Below are 22,180 nucleotides of genomic sequence, written 5' to 3' on the forward strand. Positions count from 1 at the left end.
ATTGATCATTATATGGGCACGATGCCGGGCCGAAGAAGAGCGGTCCTCTTGATGTCCATGACGCGTTGACCTCAGCTGCATCATGGGTAACTGTAGGAACACAGAGAAGGGCTGAAACAGACAGATTATTCTGTCAATAGGGGTTGTATCAGTGGTGGAAAAAGTACATTTTTTTTTCTCTACTACATCACAAAAACAAGACATGACCTCAGTCATATCAGCATGCAGAACGGACGCTACGCAGCGCCTATGCAGAGGTGTAAAGTAACTAAGTACATTTACTCAAGTACTTTACTTAAATGTTGTCCTATACATTACTCTGTGTCACGGCGATTTGAACCGACGGCAGGCGTGTGTATAGTAACCTCAGAGGCGAGAGGCGTGTCTAGTACCATAGCTTTGGGAGCAGAAGTAGCAAATGTTAGAGCTCGTACAGTAGCTCAAGCTTGTAGCTTGTAGATCTGCTACTGTTGATGCTTTTGTGTGACGCTGTAGTGTGATCAAGTAGGGCGTTAATTTACGAATAAAAAACACAAGTTGAAACATGGAGATAAGAGGTTTCGGCCCGACAAGGCAGTCCACCAGCTTCACTGAGCAGCTCCTGAAACCACATTGCAGTATTGATACTTTTACTTAAGTAAGAAACGTGAGTGCTTTTTCCACCACTGGATGTGAGGGCCGCAAACCTCTAGTACAGTGGTTCTCAACCAGTGGTCCGGGGACCACCAGTGGTCCTGGGGGGGGGGGGGGTACCAGGGGGATATATAACTGTGTGTCTATATTGCACAGTGTATTAGAGCCATCACTGTACAGCAGTCAAAGTGATGGTGTCACCAGCACAGACTTTTGACTGGATCACGCAACACTTCACAAGGTCTTTCTAAATTTACAACATTCAGCACTCCCTGCCCTCTCTCATCACCCTCTCTCACCTTCTTACTTTTCCCCTCTCTCCTTCTCTCTTCATTTGTCTCTCTCTCTCTCTCTCTCTCTCTCTCCCTCTGTTATTGCTTCTGCCTTTCTCACTCCCCTCATATCTATCTGTCTCTCTGTCTCTCTATTTCTCTGTAGTGCTGCTTCTGTCTGTATTCCCCTCTTGTCTTGCATCCTCTTTCTGCCAACTCTCCCCACTATATCTCTTGTCTGTATCTCTGTCTCTATCTCTTTTTTAAACAGATTGTTTTCCCCCCACAATCTGTTTATTTTACCCATTAAGACCTGAGGCGATTCTTAAAAAGGTTTTCTAAATCCTAAACGTTTTTTGAAAGAAATCAAAAATGTCAAGATTTTTCAAAAAATAGCATATCTACAAGCTCGTAGCGCGGCACTCGGTGCTGCGCTATGAGCTTGTATATCTGCTATTTTTGAATAGCCAAAGAAATCTAAAGTGACACAGATGCTTTCCAGGTCTTGATGGGTTAAGTTTTCAAGTTTACAAAGTTTACAAGAAAGACAGTGTTGAAAGTGATCAAAACTATGTCAATGGTAAATGGTGCATTTATATAGCGCTTTTATCCAAAGCGCTTTACATAGATTGGGCAATACATTCACACACACTTTCACACGCGGATGGCGGAGGAAACCATGCAAGGCACCAACCTGCTCATCGTGAGTAAAGGGGTTCAGTGTCTTGCTCAAGGACGCTTCGACACTAACTCTGGCGGAGCCTGGGATCTTTCTTTCTTTTCTGTCTTTTTCCTTTATTTATTCAGGGAAACCCATTGAGAGCAAGCTCTCTTTTTCAAGGACGCCCTGATAACAAACATTTGAATCACAGTACAATGTCACAACTTTGACAATAAAGCAAAAAAGAAAAGCAGAAGCATAAAACCACATTAAAATAATCACAAAAGGCGGTGAATCAGACAGTGAGGACATGGATAACAACACAGAGATTTAAAATCAGATGCAAATAAACAGTGTTACATGAAACCGGTACAGTCACTATGTAGTGTGTCCTCAAGAAGCACCCTGAATGTCTCTATTGAGACCAATCACACCAGTTTCAGAGAGTCCTGAAGTTTGTTCCATTTGTGTGGAGCATAATACATGAATGCAGTTTTTCCATGTTCACTGCTCTTACGTGGACTGGTATATCTAATGTGTGTTAGTGAACGTGTTGAGTGACCAGTAACCTTTGGTTCCAAAAGCGAGGTTAGGTATGAAGGAAGTTTACCACACAAGGCCTTATAAATAAACAACATACACTGTTGCTCTCCACGAACTGCGAGAGATGGCCAACCCACCTTTATCATATAAAATACAGTGATGGGTGAGATGATCATCACCAGTAATAAAACGCAAAGCACTGTGGTAGACTGCATCCAGAGGCTTCAGTGTGGAGAGTGAAGCATGCATATACAGTGTATCCCCAGAATCAAATACAGACATTATTACAGATTGAACAATAGTCTTAGGACCTGTTTCTGTAAAGGAAGCCAATTTGACCTCTTAATTTTTTGATTAGGTTCTCCACATGAACCTTAAATGAGAGTGTAAATACCAGTAAAGGGATTTATATTTGGAGACCTAGTAAATACCACGATGACCTGGGATCGAACTGGGAACCTTGCGGTTTCCAGTTCACTCTCTACCCCTGAGCCACTGCCGCCCCTGAGCCTGTCTGTCTGTCTGTCTGTCTGTCTGTCTGTCTGTCTGTCTGTCTGTCTGTCTGTCGTGTGTGTCTCTCTCTCTCTGATGTTTATTTCTGGTTTTATGTACAGGACAAAAAGGTAGACTGATAATAAAGTCACACCTCTGCAAGCAAAGTTGGCAATTTATTTAAGCATAGGGAAGACAAAATGGAAGAAAACATTTTGAGATGGGGGTGTGTGACCAAATACATATCATTTTGGGTGGTCCTTGACATGAAAACGTTCGAGCACCACTGATATAGAAACATATGTTTTTCAGAATACTGTTGGGATTTAGAGGACATTTGTATATCGGCTTCAGGTCTTAATGGAATAAATGAGTGGTCAAAAAATCTCCCTCTCTCTCCCCCCCTCTCTCTCTGACAGTGGCAGCGCTCCAGGAGGTCAGACGGTGTCAGAGCAGTGCATGCTGGGATGGGACTGGGTCCTGGTGGACTCTGAGCAGGTCATCGTGGCACGTCTGGACGGCAGGGGCTCCGGGTTCAGAGGTGAAAGGTCAGTGACCACTGACCAGGGCTCCATGGAGCACTGTTTAGTTTCTTTATGTTTTTCCTTCAGATCAAAGAGAACTAGTGTTTTTAGTTGTTTTTTTTCACCCCACTGAGATCTTGTACAATTCCACCGGCGGCGATGAAGCAGTGATTTATAATTCATATCGTGGGTTCTTTCTGCGAAGCATTCCGCCTCAAACTTAACCCATTAAGACCGGGAACGCATCTCTGTCATTTTAGATTTCTTTGGCTATTCAAAAATAGCAGATCTACAAGCTCATAGGTGCCGCGCTATTTCAAAGATTTGTGAAAATCAAAGATTTATGCGAATCTTTGAATATACTGTATATGTATATATATATATATATATATATATATATATATATATATATATTATTTTTTTTAACGATATTTTTGGGGGCTTTTTATGCCTTTATTTTAGAGAGGGATAGGGAAAGTAGGCTGACAGGAAATGGGGAGAGAGATGGGGGGCGGTGACACCCAGCAAAGGTCGTCGGGAACGGGAGCCGAACCCGCGACACGATGTTAGGCTGGCATTGCAGCCTAGGGTGCCTGGACCGTCACGCTACGGCCCAGGCCTGAATATGTACTTTTTAAGCGGACATTTTAACTAAAATCTTTGCTTCTGGGGGATTCTACAAATGTCTTCTAAACACTTTAATAGTTTTTTGAATGTTGCAATAATATCAGTGGTCCTCAAACTCTTTTCCTGTCAAGGACCCCGAAAATTATATGTATTCGGTCGTGGACCCCCATCTCAAAATATGTTGTTAAAAATGTTCGCTTGAAAAAAAAAAATATATATATATATATATATATTCAAAGATTTGCACACATTTTCATGATTTTTCAAAAATAGCAGATCTACAAGCTCATAGCGCGGCACCGAGTGCCGCGCTATGAGCTTGTAGATCTGCTATTTTTGAATAGCCAAAGAAATCTAAAATGACTCGGCTGCGTTCCCGGTCTTAATGGGTTAAACCAGAAAAGACGGCGAGTGAAGACACTGCAGAATTAAACATTCACAATGTTTCTCAACATCGGGTCCGGGGACCTCCCTCTAGGGGTCCAAATGGACCTTTACGGGTCTGAGTTTACACATTAGGAGGTTTGAATATATATATTGAATATTGAGGACGAATTATACATTATGCTACTATTGTTTTTATGGTTGTTTATATCTAGTACTTATATAATACATTATGATCAGTCGCGTAAAGTAACTAAGTACGTTTACTCAAGTATTGTACTTACTGTAAGTACAATTTTGAGGTGTTTTTACTCTACTGGAGTATTTAGAACATTAGCATGAACTCCTCACAGCACAGTATAAATACTGGTGTGTTCTCTGCTCTGACAGGCTGCTGCATCAACTCTATCACAAACTGGGAACTGTGGACGTTCAGGACCAGATAGCAGCCTTGCAGTATGAACGCGCGCGCGCGCGCGCTCGCACACACACACACACACACACACACACACACACACACACACACACACACACACACACACATTTTTAACACTGTATTCATGTCCACATAAAGGAGAGCATACATGGACACAAATATTAAAGGTAGAGCTTAAAGGTTACATTCACAAAATCATGGCATAATGTCTTCATCAAGCACATCAAGTCCACAGACGTTGTAAATGCATCTTAAATCTGCACCTTCTACATTAATGGTGGTAGTTACAACGGGTGCGGTTGTTAAGATATTCTAAAAACAATATCAGTGTTCACCCACCGGTGTTTTCACCTCCGCGCAAGCGCACGCATGCACAGTCGCACAGTCGCACACACACACACACACACACACACACACACACACACACACACACACACACACACACGCACATGCACCCACGCAGGCACACACATTCAAGAAGGCAAATGCAAACAGACACATAATGTGCGCACACACATACACAAACGTAGTGGACCAAGTACAGGCCTGTGGGGGAACCATGGTCAACAAAGTATATCTTTGCTGTCGGGCTGAAACCTTTTATCCAACTTTTTCAAGCAGCAAAATGTGTTACCTTGGCTATTTAAAAATAGCAGATATACAAGCTCACAGCGTGTCACTTCGTGCCGCGCTGCAAGCTGGTATATCTGCTATTTTTGAACATTAAAATTAAACACAAAATCTTCTCTTCTGGGGGTCCGCGGCCAAATATATATCAATTTGGGGGTCCTCGGCACGAAAAGGTTTGAAGAACTACGGCCATAAATAGAGAGGTTACAGTATCAACAGAGATAAACAGTACAAGGACAACAGGACCTTACATTCTACACCAGCAGGCACATGGCAACCTGTTGTGTACAGTACACAGAGGTGTAAAGTAACTAAGTACATTTACGCAAGTACTGTACTTAAGTACAATATTGAGGTATTTTTTTACTTTACTGGAGTATTACCAATTTTCAATACTTTCACTTTTACTCCACTGCAACTCAGAGGGAAATGTTGCACTTTTACTCCACTACAGTTATTTGAAAAATGTTGTTACTAGTTACTTTGCAGATATCAATTATGATATTATGAAGCATACATTAACCACTTTAGCCCTGTTTTATACCTAGGCCATTTGAAAATAGCCGATCTACAAGCTCACAACGCGTCGCATCGCGACTCGTTGTGAGCTTGTAGATCGGCTATTTTCAAACATTTTAGTACTTTTACTTTTGGTACTTTAAGTACATTTTGATGCTAATATTTTGGTACTTCTACTCAAGTGATTTTTTTCATTCTGGACTTTTACTTGTAACAGAGTACTTCTACATTTCAGTATTGATACTTTTACTTAAGTAAAACATTTGAGTACTTTTCCCACCACTGCAAGGACAACAGGACCTTACATTCGACACCAGGAGGCTCATGGCAACCTGTTGTGTACACTATATATACATATATACAGTACAGTACAATATATCACCCTCATCTTATAGTGTATTCTTAGATTATGACCCAGTTGAGCATGAACATCGGGCCATCATTTATCACAGTGGTTCTCAAAGTGGGGTCCGGGGACCCCCCAGGGGGGTTTGGGGGTCCTTGACAAGAACCACTGATTTATCACATATTACCCACAGCCTTATTTATTCACAAAGGCAACAAGAAAACAGCATTTAACAACACTTTAATTGAATAATAATGATTAATATTACTGGTAAAGAGGAGAGTGTCCCAGTGAATGAAATGGTACAGTTAAGTCCCACTCGGATTTCCCCAACAGTGTGGGGAGGGAGTTGGCTGAGAACATTGCCATTATGCACTTCATTCTATGAACTGTTGAAGGTCACTGTTTTCCGCTCTGTGTCTTGGTTCCTTGTGTGTGTGTGTGTGTGTGTGTGTGTGTGTGTGTGTGTGTGTGTGTGTGTGTGTGTGTGTGTGTGTGTGTGTGTGTGTGTGTGTGTGTGTGTGTGTGTGTGTGTGTGTGTGTGTGTGTGTATATATATATATATATATATATATATATATATATATATATATATCGTCTCTGTCGGGTGTAAACCTCATTATGTCCAAAACAGTTACTTTTCACAATTCAAATTCACAAATAGCAAAAAACCTCCTATGTCCAACTAACACAAAAGGTTTCCACCAGACAGAGACGATATACAGAATTCATCCCCTTACTCAGTCATGTTACAATATTTTCCTCATTGTGTTGCAGGTATCTGGTGAAGCTACCGTATATTGACCGCTCACGTATAGGAGTCTATGGACAGGTACATTCATCACTCTGTCCCTTCTGTCAAGCTACTTTGACACCCTTTGCACTCAAACGCTTCACAACACAACTGGCTGCGTTCTCTATTTTTGCACATCTTCCTTTATTTGCTATTAATGTAGGTTTGTTTGTCTTGGCATGGAGCTTAATCCATTTAGACTGGGAACGCAGATGTGTGTCCTTTTTAAAGATTTCTTTGGGCTATTTTTGAGAAATCGTTTTGTGCAAATTTTGTGCAAATTTTGTGCAAATCTTTGAATATTTTTTAAAGCGAACATCTGTAACTCAAATCTTTGCTTCTGGGGATCTCTGGAACAACATATTTTGAGATATTTTTATATTTTTATCATGTCTTACATTTCTTATATATATATATTTTTGTAATGTGTTTTATATTTTTTATATTTTTTATGTTTTAAAACATTTTTTTTTAAGAATTGGCCTCAGGTCTTGGGTTAATGTAACTTGTAGCTAAGTGTTGTAGCTAGTGCTGTTACACGTAACGTTATAAAATTAGTAATTTAAATGATTTTGTATTGAAATTACGGGAAATATTGACATTATTCATTTTAATTTTGTTTGTCTTAAACCCAGTCCAGTAAGGACTCAATTTGGGGCAGAGGTTTTCCCTTGGCCTCTAGGGAGTGTACATGCAAAGTTTCATGCTGAATAGTCCAGTTATAGGTAAAAAAGTGAATCGGAATTATTATAGCGCCACCATGAGGCCGATTTGCAGAATGTAGGGTGGCATTTCTTCCTTAGCCTAGTGGGAATAAGTGTGCAAAGTTTCACGGCAATCGCACGCTGTGTTCATGATTTGCGGCGTTTTGTTCAAAACTGACCACTCCTGCAAACTTTGGAGGCTTGTGAGCTTGTAGATCGGCTATTTTCAAGCATGCAACCAAGTGTAAAATCAGCCATTACGACGCCATCAAGGCACCACCAAAATACATTTTAGTCGACTAAATCAACTGTAGATTTAGTCAACTAAAACTAGACAAAAACTAAAACATTTCAGATGACTAAAATATGACTAAAACAAAATGGAATTTTATTCAAAAGACAATGACTAAAACGAAATCAAGATTTGCTGTCAAAATCAACACTGGGCCACGCCTTCGGCCTGGCGGAGACAATGAGTAAACAAACACAGACTTCAAAACAAATGTTTGTGGTGATGCTTATAACTGCTAAGTCAACAGCGCGCGGTCTGAGCGTTCAGAGCGGTCTCTGTGCAGGCATACGGAGGCTACGTGAGTCTGATGATGATGAAGTCAGCGGAGAGGTTGATCCGCTGTGTGGCGGCCCAGGCTCCTGTCATCGACTGGACACTGTATGGTGAGTGAACCAAGTCTGTCTGTGACAAAAACACTGTCATTATTACACTCAGTGGTGGAAAAAGTACTTAGATTCTTTACTTAAGTAAAAGTACCAATACTGCAATATAAAAATACTCTGTTACAAGTGAAAGTCCAAAATTCAAAATTTAATGGGGTAAAAGTACAAAAGTATTGGCATCAAAATGTACTTAAAGTACCAAAAGTAAAAGTACTAAATATTTGAAAATAGCAGATCTACAAGCTCACAACGCGTCGCGATGCGACGCGTTGTGAGCTTGTAGATCGGCTATTTTCAAATAGCCTAGGTATAAAATAGGGCTAAAGTGGTTAATGTATGTTTTATAATGTCATAATGTATATCTGAAAAGCAACTAGCAACTAAAGTTTTCAAATAATTGTAGTGGAGTAAAAGTACAAAATTTGTCTCTGAGATGTAGTGGAGTAGAAGTAAAAGTATTGGAAATTGGAAATACTCAAGTAAAGTACAAATACTTCGTTACTTTCCACCACTGATTACACTATTACCCCGACCAGGGTTCTATTTGCTGCAGGGGCTGGGAGTGGAGGGAAGCTTTTGCCTTTTTGCTGAATATACATGCATTTCACTTTGAATCGAGAAGCATTTAGTTTTTCTGAATGTCGACTAATCAGCAAAACATCATGATCGATTTTTTTGGTAATCGACCACTTCCGCCTGGTATTATGATTCGTTGCACAGTGACGGTGTGTAAAAAATCAGATCTACAAGCTCACTTTGTTGTGTTAGGGAGTAGGGATGGCCAAATGGAGACATTTTATTTATCGGTTACCGTTAGGCCTTACTGATTAATTCATCGATAACCGTTAAGGAAAATGTTGTGTAAAAAAAAAAGAAAAAAGTGTTTTTTGTTTTAAGGGCCAAAATACATTTTATTTCGAAGGGCCAAGTCTACACAGTTTGTTTGGTGTCTCCAGCAGAGTTTCTAGTGTCTCTATCTCTCTCTGGAAGAGGTTGCACATGAACTCTGCAGCCGCACTGAGGCGCTCCAACACAAACAATACCAATACAAAGACGAGGAAGAAGAAGAATAAAGTGGAAGTCACGTGTGGTTGCAGGTGTAGACTTGGCCAAACTTGGCCAGACTTTTTACAGATTCATTTTAATCGTTAGTATTAACCGGTTGCCGATTTCTTAACGGTTAACAGTTATCGGTTGGCCATCCCTATTAGGAGGTGTTTGTGAGTATTTTCAAGAACATACATTGTTGATATTGTTTCCCAAAGTGAGACCTTTTTAAACATATTTATATATTATGGTGTACTCCATAATTATGACTCCATAAACTAAAATATTTCTATCAATAATACATTTATATTTTGAACGTTTTGTCTTTCTTTGCAGCCTCTGCGTTCTCAGAGAGATACCTGGGTTCCCCTGGGGGGACTGAGGGGAACAGATACCAGGTGAGATATTTACCCATCTGTTTTTTTCTCTCTGTAATCCCTCTCACAACACTAACATATGCACCAGCTTGGAAAACAGCAAGGAATTTAACACTGCTGTCTCCGTGTGTGTGTGTGTGTGTGTGTGTGTGTGTGTGTGTGTGTGTGTGTGTGTGTGTGTGTGTGTGTGTGTGTGTGTGTGTGTGTGTGTGTGTGTGTGTGTGTGCGTGCGTGCGTGCGTGCGTGCGTGCGTGCGTGCGTGCGTGTGCGCGCATAGGTTGACATACTGGGTTTGTTTACATCAGTGTGTGATGTTTGTGTTCATGGGTGTGTACATAGGTACATATATCTATAGGGTGTTTGGTAAACGTGAGCATCTGTTATCATGCAGACTTGCAGCTTGTTGTGCTCCTGATTCTATGTTGTTCCAGGGACCCCCGGGAACCAAAGATTTGAGTCACAAATGTTCGCTTTAAGTATATATATATTCAAAGATTTGCACAAATGTTCAAAAATAGCAGATCTAACAAGCTCATAGCCGCACTATGAGCTTGTAGATCTGCTATTTTTTGAATAGCCAAATAAATCTAAAATGACAGAGATGCGTTCCTGGATTGAATGGCTTGTAGATCTGCAATTTTTTAAAAATCTTTTTGTGCAAATCTTTGAATATATATACCGTCTATATGTTTTAAAGCAAAAATGTGTAACTCTGATCTGTGCTACTGTGGGGTCCCTGGAACAACATATTTTGAGATGGGGGTCCGCGGCAAAATACATATAATTTTGGGTGGCCCTTGACATGGAAAAGTTGGAGCACCGCTGATATACTGTAGCAACGTACCGTCAGGATTTAGAAAACATTGTTAGATAATTATGTATTTGGCTGCGGACCCCCCATCTCAAAATGTTTTGTTCCAGGGACCCCCCAGAATTAAAGATTTGAGTTACAAATGTTTGCTTTAAAAACAAAAACTGAGATTTACTCAAGATTATTAAAAAAAATAGCAGATCTACAAGCTCATAGCGCGGCACTCGGTGCCGCGCTATGAGCTTGTAGATCTGCTATTTTTAGGGTTAGGGCAAAGAAATCTAAAATGACATGGATTGAACGGTTTAATAATGGGTTAAACTGTTTTTTTTGTGAAAGTTGGCCACGGTTGCAGCCAGTGTGTTTTATTTCCGTCAAAGTGGGTTGGCGCCCAAAACTGGGACAGCTTGAGCTATTTTTACGTTCGTCCCACGCCACACACCATGCTTTAACCCATTAAGACCGGGAACGCAGATTTCTTTGGCTATTCAAAAAATATTTATTTTGAAAAATTCTACAAATGTCTTCTAAATCAGTCTAAATCAATAACAGTTAAAAAAATAAAATATGTTGCTATATATCAGTGGTTCTCAAACTTTTTTCATGTCAAGGACCCCCCAAATTATTATGTATTTGTTCGCGGAGCCCCCCATTTCAAAATATTGTGTTCCAGGGACCCCCAGAAGCAAAGATTTGAGTTAAAATGTATATTATATATTCAAAGATTTGCACACATTTTCACGATAAAAAAAAAAAAAATAGCAGATCTACAAGCACTCTGTGCCGCGCTATGAGCCGGTATATCTGCTATTTTTGAATAGCCAAAGAAATCTAAAAGTGACACAGATGCGTTCCCGGTCTAAATGGGTTAAATGAACGCCCGCGGAACAGACCATAATAATCAGCGGGGGCCCTAATCACTCATCTAGTCCTCTGAGAGAGACGGGGCTTGATTTATATACTTAGTCGCAGCGTGGGAGTCGCGGGTGCGACGAAAATAAGCGATCTACAAGCTCCCTTAACCACAGGGTTATAGGCGGGTGAGCCTGACATTTGGGAAGGCTAATATTTTTTACCAACTATTTACCTGCCAGACTTATTTCTGGCTGCGTGCAGTGCACCCACTTCGATTTTCTTACCTTTTTGAAGTAGTCACAGAATATGTATTTCCAGTATGATCGATCCCCTGATAGTTGGTAATCACGGGGTGTTTCACTGTGCTTACGCGGGGGGAAAAAAGAATGTCATCGGGACACCCCCCCCCCCCCCCCCGTCCGCTTGTTATAGGCCGTTGAAAACAGGACGACACGTCCAAAACACATAGTAAAACACAGGAGGCGAGCTACAGACGATTTCCCAAAGACGTTAACCTGGAAGTCAGTGGAGCAGTAAATCTTGGGATCACGTGATCTCCTGGAACTGCGTGCGTCTGGGGATGAAATGGTCACTCATGTGTTTGATAATGTTTTATAATATAATAATTCATATCTGCAAATTAACTAGTAACTAAAGTTTTCAAATCATTGCAGTGGAGTAAAAGTACAATATTTGCCTCTTAGATGTAGTGGAGTAGAAGTAAAAGTATTGAAAAACTTGGAAATACTCCAGTAAAGTCAAAAGTACCTCAAAATTGTACTTAAGTACAGTACTTGAGTAAATGTACTTAGTTACTTTACACCAATGAGAGCGAGTATGCCTTGCGTATCTGGTTGCAGAGAGTTGAAAAATGTTTGCGTTGTTTAGCTTAGAGAAAAGTTTGAGTTTCTCAAACTTTATGAGTGGAGAGCCTTAATGTTTGTCATTTGTTTAGTTTAGAGAAAAGTTTAGAGTTTGTGGGTGAATGTTTTAGAAGAGAACAAAGACTCAAGGCTATCAAAGTCTGTGTCATGTTTTAAATTCTGAAAGCCTGCTTTTATGTCGAGGCCTTTTCAAAGTGTTTATTTATTTTCTCTTCTTCATTTCCTCTCTCAAATCCTTATATGACTTTTAAGCCTTCAATTCACCTTCAATTTTTACTTTTCATCTTTTATCTCTTTAATGTAATATTCCTGTAATTCCTGGGCTGTTTTTGTACAGCGCTTTGTAGACCGACCTTACATTACATTACATTACAGTCATTTAGCAGACGCTTTTATCCAAAGCGACTTACAATAAGTGCAATCAACAAAGGTAGGGAACGAAAGCTACTAATCACCAGAGGTTATAAGTGCATTTTCTGCAATAACAAGCAACCAAGAGCATACCTAGCGCTAAGGTAAAAGTGCAATATATCAGCTACCTATTTCCTTAAACAGATGAGACAAAGTAGTCAAATGAGCAGGAGCTAAAAAAAAATAATTGTATTGACTAAACAAGATCCAATAAACAATTCAACAATAAAACAAGCATTCGTACAACTAGTTAACAACAAGTAGGCCAGACAAAGAGGAAGGGTAGTGTTTCCTGAAGAGGTGGGTTTTCAGCCTGCGGCGAAAGATGGGCAGTGACTCTGTCCTGACGCTGTCCTGACATCAGTGGGACCTTGTTTCAAAAAGCACTAAACAAGTAAAAGTTGATTATAAAACATCTGCTTATCTGAAGCTGCTTTATATGGCCTTGACTCTATAGCGTTGTGTTGTGTTAATGGAATAGTTTTCTTCCTCTCTAAAGGTTGCTTCAGACGTGGGGGAGCGAGCGAGTGACTCGCCCCCCCCCCCCCCTGTCTGAAAGGACTTCATGAAGAATTCATTTTCAATGAGAGGCAAGGAATTTGAGGGGCGGAGAGGCAAGCGGGCGCGGCCCCCATGACATTCTCGCGCTCGTGCTCGTTTCGTGCACACGCAAGAGCGCGCAGGGGGCAGCAAGAGCTGGATTGTGGTCCGTCCCCCCGTCCCCCCCCCCCCACGCACAGGAGGACAAAACAACTATGATCGCGGTGCGATCATAGACTGTATAAAATGAATGGACGGCGTCACGCCATTGGTTTCTACAGACCGAAAATGAAGCCGATTGTTCAGCTGTGTGCAATCCGCCATCTTTCAATATCGTGTCATATCGCAGCATATCCTTTGCAACCGGAAATGAATGCTATTGGTTGGATAGCTTGTCAATCAAGAGCGGGGGGGGGGCGGGGAATGAATGCTATTGGTCGTGTAGCTTGTCAATCAAATCATCCCGCCCCTCCTGGAGCATAACCTACTTTAAGGTCAATTTTGAAATAAATGGGACCATAGTTTACCAAAACGCATATCATGATGATTGAAAGGAGACTTTAAACTAGCGACTGGAAGCATATAGTATTTATGACAATTTTTATTAAGGTAAGAAAATCTAGTCTAAAGTTTGTCAAAAACCCATCCACTTGCGATGGGATAAATTATTTCTGACACCGGCAGGGGTAAAACAGTGCCATACAGGCCATTATGTGTGTGCCATTAAGTGCCATACAGTCTCTCTTCCGTATTGGCCTCATTGTAAATATGTCAGGCTGGCCCCTTGGGCCTTAAGGTCGTAACACACGGCAAGCGGTTCACGCGGGCGTTACCGCTCGGATCAGCGGTCATCGCGCCGCGATCATTGTCGTTTTGTCCTCCTGCGCGCGGTGTGGAGAAAACAAAAGCTCACCACAATCCAGCTCTTGCCGCCCGTGCGCGCGTGTGCACGAACGAGCACGCGCGCGAAGATTTCACGGGGCCGCGCCCGCTCGCCTCACCGCCCCTCAACGTCTCCGCGCGTCAACGATAACTCATTGAAAATGAATTACATAGGCGCGTCGGCCGCTTGCCGCGTGAAAGGACCTTTAACAATGGTTACGGCAGAAGTAGTATAGCTGCATTTACTCATAACGGGACAGAGCATGTGTCACGCTTTTCTTCTCTTCAAGTTTTCTTGAGATACTTTATGATTGAGAGGACCGCACCTTTTTGTAAGCCAGATAGTTAGCTAACTATCAACTTGATCCAGGAGGGTACAACAGCGGTGACAACACAGAAATGTGGCAGGAGGAATTCACTGACACAATGACTAAAATGGGACAAAGGAGAAATTATAATTGGCTATTCTAAACCAGGGGTCTTCGACAGGTGGTCCGGGACCCCTAGCGTAAGCGGTCCTTATAAGAACATTTGAGTACTTTTCCCACCACTGCTAAGGTGTCCTTGGCCTGAAAAGACGTTGAAGACCCCTCTGCTCTAAGCTAAAGTAAAGTAGAAGAAAAACACTTTAGTAGCTCTTATCTTTTGATTTGACAAGGAGACATGAAGAATGGTGAAAGAACAGTACGAGGCACACGGCTCTCAAGTCTCTAGATGTTTTTAGTCCAAGGCCAACAAGGATGAATGGAGCCAGGCAACACTTTCAAGTGTCCTTTAGAAGTTAGTAAGAAGAATAACAATATGTGAAGGAGATAAAAAAGGCTTTAGAAACGTGTTTCTGTGAGCGTATACGCCGGCTCCTTGGCTTACATAATAGCTGTAGTTTCCAGTGGTGGAAAAAGTACTTAAATGTTTTACTTAGAAATATCAATACTGCAATATAGAAATACTCTAGTAAAAGTCCAGAATTCAAAATGTAATTGAGTAAAAGTACAAAAGTATTGACATCAAAATGTACCAAAAGTAAAAGTACTCACTACGCAGACTGTCCCATTTCAAGTTTTCAAATGTATACAAATCATTTGAAAATAGCAGATCTACAAGATCTGTGAGCTTGTAGATCGGCTATTTTCAAATGGGCGAAATGTATACAGGGCTGAAGTGGTTACTGTATGTTTTGTAATAATAATCAAAATCTATAAGTAACTACTGCAGTAACTAAACGTTTTCAAATAATTGTTGTGGAGTAAAAGTACAATATTTGCCTCTGAGATGTAGTGGAGTAGAAGTGTTGAAAATTGGAAGTACTCCAGTAAAGCAAAGTACCTCAAAATTGTACAGTACTAGTAAATGTACTTATTTACTTAGAATCACTGATTATTGGTCACACTTTACTTGAGCATGCAAATTCATACGATCTTTAAGGAAGTTAACTCATTCTGGGCATAGAAGTGGAACAGTGTGGAATAGCGTCCTTAACTAATGACATATTACTCTCTGTTAAGTCATAGTGACTTCATGTGAGTTTATGGTGAGGATTAGGAATTAATGATCAGTTCATGATACATTCATGATGAATTAATGCATGCTTGGATGAGGATGTACATGGATATACCATTACCTATCATAATTTACATTACATTTTGTTCATCGCTTGCCTAGTGATGTACAGCATGTAAAATAATAGTTTTGTGTGTTTTCTGTGTGCAGACGTCCAAAGTCCTGGCCAGCCTGGAAGGACTGCAGGGAGAACCTTTGTTTCTGGCCCACGGAACGGCTGACGGTACAGACACAGACACAGACACACCTTTGTCTTCTTCTGAAATGAAAGATTCCTTAGAATCCGGTTTGGTTTCATTTCTTATGCCACTGGTCCTTTGATTGGCACCAGTGGAAAGTAAAGACTACAGAAGCCTTAACATAGATAGAGTATGCAGTTCAGGACAAAATGGCCACGCTATTTGACAAAAGTCCCAACCCAGCGACCAGAAGGGGATGTGAGTCACATCACATTTTTTTTCGTAAATTAACGCCCTACGTTAAGCGTCACACAGAAGCATCAAAAGTAGCAGATCTACAAGCTCGAAAACCGCAAAAAGTAACAGTGTTGGACATATGAGGTTTCCACCCGACAGAAACGATTTTTCTTTCCCTCTCCTCCATTTCAGCAACCGTCCATTTTCAACATTCGGCAGAGCTGATCAGACACCTAATAAAGACGGGTGCCAACTACACCATGCAGGTAAACACCTAAAAGATGCATTTATATGTCTATCTATGCTTTACCCTACAGTGCATCGCCATCTTTTGGCTAGAATAATTCTTTCACTGCCCTCAGTGGACATTGCCCCCCCCCTCCACATCGGCCAGTTATAGCACGACCAAGAGGCAAACTGATTTTGTCCAAACATCCCGCAAAGCTTGTATGTCAGCTGTTCTCTGCGCGCAATACCGTTGCACGATGAAGTATATATGTCTCGCTAGGGCGCACCTCACTAGCCAACACACAAGAGGGGGTTGAATGAACTGAAACCAGCGCACCCTAAAACAACAGGTTTGGGGATCTGTTGGGAATTGATTACATGAAACAGTCACCTGTCCAGTCTCAATGTTTGTAAAAAAATAATTGGTCTATATAGTGTCCACGTTACGTATTTCTCTTCTTTCCCGGCCGTGAACAGATCTACCCTGACGAGGGCCACTTCCTGTCCGACCGCAGCCGGCTCCAGTTATCCCACTCTCTGATTGGCTACTTCAGAGGATGCCTGCTCGACTCATCATCGCTGCTCAACCAACCAGATGAGTGACAGAGACACTGTGGAAATGACACGCACGCTATAGGCTGTGACGGACAGGAAATTACGCGCGCGTGTGTGTGTGTGTGTGTGTGTGTGTGTGTGTGTGTGTGTGTGTGTGTGTGTGTGTGTGTGTGTGTGTGTGTGTGTGTGTGTGTGTGTGTGTGTGTGTGTGTGTGTGTGTGTGTGATGTATATAATATGCTGTATGTACAGTACAGTATGTGTGTCTTATGTTTTGTAGCACAATGTTTGAGGAATTATGACCACACCCTGCTTTCTTCTTGACCTATCAGAATAGATTATATTGCTTGTCCCCTCCCCTCTGCCAGGTTCAATGGTTTCCTACTGAATTTATGTAAGAATAGCATTAATATGATATAATGCTAACAGGACCCTGTCGCCAATTTCTGAGAAAGACAATATCTCTGTTTGTGAGACTACATTTTTCAATGTCCTGGATTGTGGGGCTTTTTTTTAACTGATTAACAAAATGTTGAACCTTCCCTTTAAGCTTATATACACTAGGGCAGCTTTTTAACTGAGGATTTCTGAACCAGTTCAAAAGCAAATATACTGATTGGGTCGTTATTGAAGGCTGGAGCGTCCCATCCCCATGTCCATGTTGGTGTGATGCAGCCGAATGCAAGAACGCTCGCCCCAAAACACGCTCGCCCCAGGTCAAATCCCACGACCTCGGAACGGTCGCCACCAGGTATGCCTAACCCTAATATTCGCATAATCGCCGGTGTGTAATGACCTTAAGACTTAAACATATCCCTAACAAATATGACCAGAGGGGGGATATCTAAAGCAGAGGCAAGGATGTCCCCCCCCCCCCCCTCCATCCCCCCCAAGAAATCCAACCCTGCCTAAATGGAAGTATAAATTCTCTACATACAAAGCACATAACATTATATCGTCTCTGTACGGTGGAAACCTCCTTATATTCAAAACTGTTACTTTTCAGGATTAAAATGTAAAAATAGCAAAAGTAGCAGATCTACAAGCTTGAAACGCGTCGCCTCGCGCCACGTTTCAAGCTTGTAGATCTGCTACTTTTGATGCTTTTGTGTGACGCTGTAGTGTGATCGAGTAGTGCGCTAATTTACGAAAAAAAAAACACAAAAAGCTAGAATATGGAGATGGGAGGTTTCTGCCCGACAACACCGATATTTCACCACAAAGCTCTGTCTCTGTGTCGGTGTTGAATTGAAGAGTTTAATTCCAAAATGAGGCATCCATCTCACAAAGGGTCGCCTACCTACTGTACTGTAGGCCTACTTGATGGCACAAACATAACGTAGATTATTATATAGCCCACCAATGGCAGCGTGTTAAGTTATTATGACCACTTTTATAGATGACATCATACAGTATACGGTATGTGTGAGAAACGATGAGCTCAGGTATTTATTTAATGTATTTATGTATGTATTTATTTATTTATTCATCCCATTTAGATATGGAAAGCCGATATGTTGTTATACCTTTCAATCCGGGAAAGCTTCTGTGTCGTTTTAACCCATTTAGACCTGGAACGCATCTGTGTCACTTTTTCATTTGAGCTAAAAAGCATTATTTTACACTTTGGCTATTCAAAAATGTGTGCAAATCTTTCAATATATATTGTTTAAAGCGAACATTTTTAACTCTATTCTTTGCTTCTGGGGGTCCCTGGAACAAAATATTTTGAGATGGGGGTCGGCAACCAAATACATATGATTTTGGGGGTCCTTGACATGAAAAGGTTTGAGCACCACTTATATAGAAACATACGTTTTTTCAAAAAACTGTTGGGATTTAGAAGACGTTTGTAGAATCGGCCTCAGGTCTTAATGGGTTAAATGTAGCTATGTATATAGCCACATGAATGTTTTTAAAGTTTTTCGAAGGTGTTCCGCCTCAGGTCTAAATGGGCTATTTAGTCCTTTGTTATTATTATTAATTTATTTTTTTACAAAAGGGGATGTTGTAGCAATTTGGTATCAAACTCTTCAACAGCTTCGGTTATTTGCATTTATGTGACGATTTGGATCATTCTCTATCAGTGCTTTTCAAACTGTATGCCGAGAGTTTGTGACAACCACACATTATTGCATTATAAATAAAAATAATACTTTACTATATCAGTACTATATCAGCTATGGTGATATCACAATAACGGGCCCACAGTGATTTGTTTCAGCTACTGTATTTTTTGGGGGAGACATTCTTTTTAATTTTTTTCCAAAAGTTTCCAAAAGTTAATCAAAAAAGGCAGATGCAACGTGTTGTGAGCTTATATTATCTGCTATTTTTGTGTGCCACCATTGTGTGATGAATTGTAAAATAGTGTTTAAGTGATTGATTTAGTCGCTTGTAAAAATCTGTTTGAAAAAAACACGCTTCAAGATTCATTGAAAAAGTATCCGCTAAGAAAATAAGATTCATAGTCGCAGCCTTACTGTGATCTTGCTTGAGGCAGCAAGGTAATGGAACATTTTGCTGCAGCCAAGATCTTTGCAGGATTGCTTTCTCTGTTCAGAGAGCATGGCTCCTACTGGGGCCAATGAAATGTATTTTCAACTTCTGAATGAAGTGTCAGTATTATGGCTAACTATGTTCCCTTGGTCCTGTTCAAACCAGTGCTTCTCAAACTTTTTAAAAGTCAAGGACCCCCAAATTGATATGTATTTGTACCGCGGACCCCCATCTGAAAATATTTTGTGCCAGAGGAGCCCCAGAAGAGAAGATTTATGTGAAAGAAGGAATCTAAATGATTAAAAATGTTCCAAACATTTTCAAATGTTCTCAAAAATAGCAGATATACAAGCTCGGAGCGTGGGACGAAGTGACGCGCTGTGAGCTTACATATCTGCTTTTTTTTTAATAGCCAATGTATAAATGGATAAAGTGGTTAAAATGATTGTGACGCTATATTAACTACTTTGGCTGGGGACCCCCTGGAACTTTGAGAACCTCTGGTTTAAACCTTCAATGCAGTCATAACTTTTTGGAACAGATTTTGCTGATGTTGTATTGTGATTGTTTTTTTATGACTAACATGTGGTTGTAGGATAAACAAGGAAATGATCATAATTATTGTATATTTTTGGTTGTTTTAATATTAAAGTACGTTAAAGACACTGTGCAATATCTGAGTTTATGTTTTGTTTTGTTTTTGTTTTCACTTAAAAATCATCATGTCAAGTTTAGGTATTTTTATGTTTGTAATTTGCGTGTCATAGCCGACCACTAGTGCCTTTGGAGTGTGTGTGTGCGTGTGCGTGTGCGTGCGCGCGTGCGTGTTGGTCTGCACCAGTGGTTCCAAAACTGTTTCATGTCAAGGACCCCAAAAGTGATATGTATTTGGCTGCGGACCCCCATCTCAAAAACATTTTGTGCCAGGGATTCTTCTATGAAAGAATAGCTCGCCAAAGTATAAAATTATGGTTAAAGTGATTGTGACGCTATATTAACTCATTTTGCTGGGGACCCCCTGGGGGTCCGAGGACCCCACTTTGAGAACCAATGGTCTACACAGCAAAGTGGGCCAATATGAAAGTGTGACCTGTGTTGAATCCCATGTCCGCACTCAGACTATACTCACAGATGGAGCTTTAATTATTCACAACCAATTACAGATGTGTCCTCAACTGTACCTCTGGCTGCTGAGAGGGAGACAGGGACAGCGCCACCCTGTGGCTCTCAAAAATATAGAAGCTTCCAGCCAAAATGTGGTTTGAAGACACAAGTAGATCGTTGCTGTCGGGCAGAACCCTATCATCTCCGTATTTGAACTGTTGGGTTTTTTCCCGTAAATTAACGCCCTACTTCATCACTCTAGTGTCACACAAAAGCATCAAAAGTAGCAGATCTACAAGCTTGAAGCAACACATTTTGAGCTTGTAGATCTGCTACTTTGGATGAATTTGAATTTGAATCCTGTAACAGTTTTGGAGACGATATTTTACACTTGGTTAAGCCATAGTGACTTTCACCATTAGTTAATGGTGAGGACCAGGAATGAATGATCAGTTCATAATAAATTCATGATTAATTCATTTACGCTTTGAGGAAAATCCTGAAAAAGGCCAGACCATTTTGCCAATAAATACTTACATTCCATGGAGCTAGTTAAGCTTCGGGACTTCCAGTTGGGTTCATCCTTAAGGTGATTGCACTACATTAATGATAGTTATGTAATCAGTGTAAATAATGAATCTCAAATATGCCTGTTTATCTTGCAAGATGGCTTATAAATGTGATTTGTCTAGTCTAGTGGCCATTGGGATGTGGTGTTTGGCTTAGTCCAATGGTCCATTTATTGTCATTCTAGTCACCTTCACTCATCTTGGTGTAACTGCAGTGCCATCTACTGGTGGATCAGCCACATCTCACCTCATAGAAATAATGATGGGATTATTTGAGATATCAACCTCCTCCCCCAAAAAAATGCATTAGCTCTAATAGCTGTTGATTGATGATTAAATAGATGAACAAAAGATGCTTGGATGCCAGGCATTAAGTACTAAATGTCTCCAATTCCACCATTTTTTTCTGTGGCTGCACTATGGCTGTTCTTTTATGTGCCGTTTGTCACGTCTTGATTGTTCCAGCTAATCTCCTGAAGTGTTCTAGTCTAGACATCTTTGTGTGCCACTGCCCGACAGGATTGTTTTATTCCCCTCCAATGGGCAGCCTGATAACCTCAACAATGTTAGGCTAGCCTAACATAACGTGCTGACATAACCTTTGTCCAACCAACTATAACAATACAGTAAATAGAATAAATTGACTACTTAATGCCAGTGGTGTAAAGTAACTAAGTACAATTTGTAGGTATTTGTTTTTACTTTACTGGAGTATTTACAGTTTTCTGTACTTTTACTTCTACTCCACTGCATCTCAGAGGCAAATATTGTACTTTTACTCCACTACAATTATTTGAAAACTTTAGTTACTAGTTACTTTGTAGATAAACATACATGAATCACTTAAGCCCTATTTTGTACATGGGACGTTTAGTACTTTTTAAGTATATTTTGATGCCAATACTTTTGTACTTTTACTCCAGTAACATTTTGAACACAGGCCTTTTACTTGTAACAGAGCGTTTTTATGTTGTGGTATTGCTACTTTTACTATTGCTACTTTTTCCACCACTGCTTAATGCTAGATATAATGGTGAATGTTCCGTCTTAACAGCTCTGCCTCAGCAATACATTACCAAAGTACACATTGTTTTTGTCGAGCAGAAACCTTCCATCTCCATATTTAAATGTATTATGTCTTTTGTCCCCCCCCCATCCCCGGTAAATGAATGTCCTACTTTATTATACAAGAGTGTTGCACTAA

The 22,180-nt window shown here is 40.6% G+C and overlaps 1 protein-coding gene across 1 annotated transcript in view; it reads left to right on the forward strand.

Moving 5' to 3' along the window:
* The window catches only part of LOC311040540 (inactive dipeptidyl peptidase 10-like), a gene marked incomplete at both ends in the record, with an annotated part of 104,540 nt that extends 87,687 nt beyond the window's left edge, over nucleotides 1–16,853 (forward strand). Inside the window, 8 exons of the mRNA XM_084050871.1 lie at nucleotides 3,021–3,149; nucleotides 4,527–4,592; nucleotides 6,845–6,899; nucleotides 8,140–8,239; nucleotides 9,623–9,684; nucleotides 15,757–15,829; nucleotides 16,215–16,288; nucleotides 16,728–16,853. Coding sequence (XP_083906997.1) covers nucleotides 3,021–3,149; nucleotides 4,527–4,592; nucleotides 6,845–6,899; nucleotides 8,140–8,239; nucleotides 9,623–9,684; nucleotides 15,757–15,829; nucleotides 16,215–16,288; nucleotides 16,728–16,853 — 685 coding nt within the window. The remainder of the gene's footprint in view (nucleotides 1–3,020; nucleotides 3,150–4,526; nucleotides 4,593–6,844; nucleotides 6,900–8,139; nucleotides 8,240–9,622; nucleotides 9,685–15,756; nucleotides 15,830–16,214; nucleotides 16,289–16,727) is intronic.
* Between the last annotated feature and the right edge of the window lie 5,327 nt (nucleotides 16,854–22,180).

This window comes from Gymnoscopelus microlampas (genome assembly GCF_963454915.1).
Source record: "Gymnoscopelus microlampas genome assembly, chromosome: 24".
Taxonomy (NCBI): domain Eukaryota; kingdom Metazoa; phylum Chordata; class Actinopteri; order Myctophiformes; family Myctophidae; genus Gymnoscopelus; species Gymnoscopelus microlampas.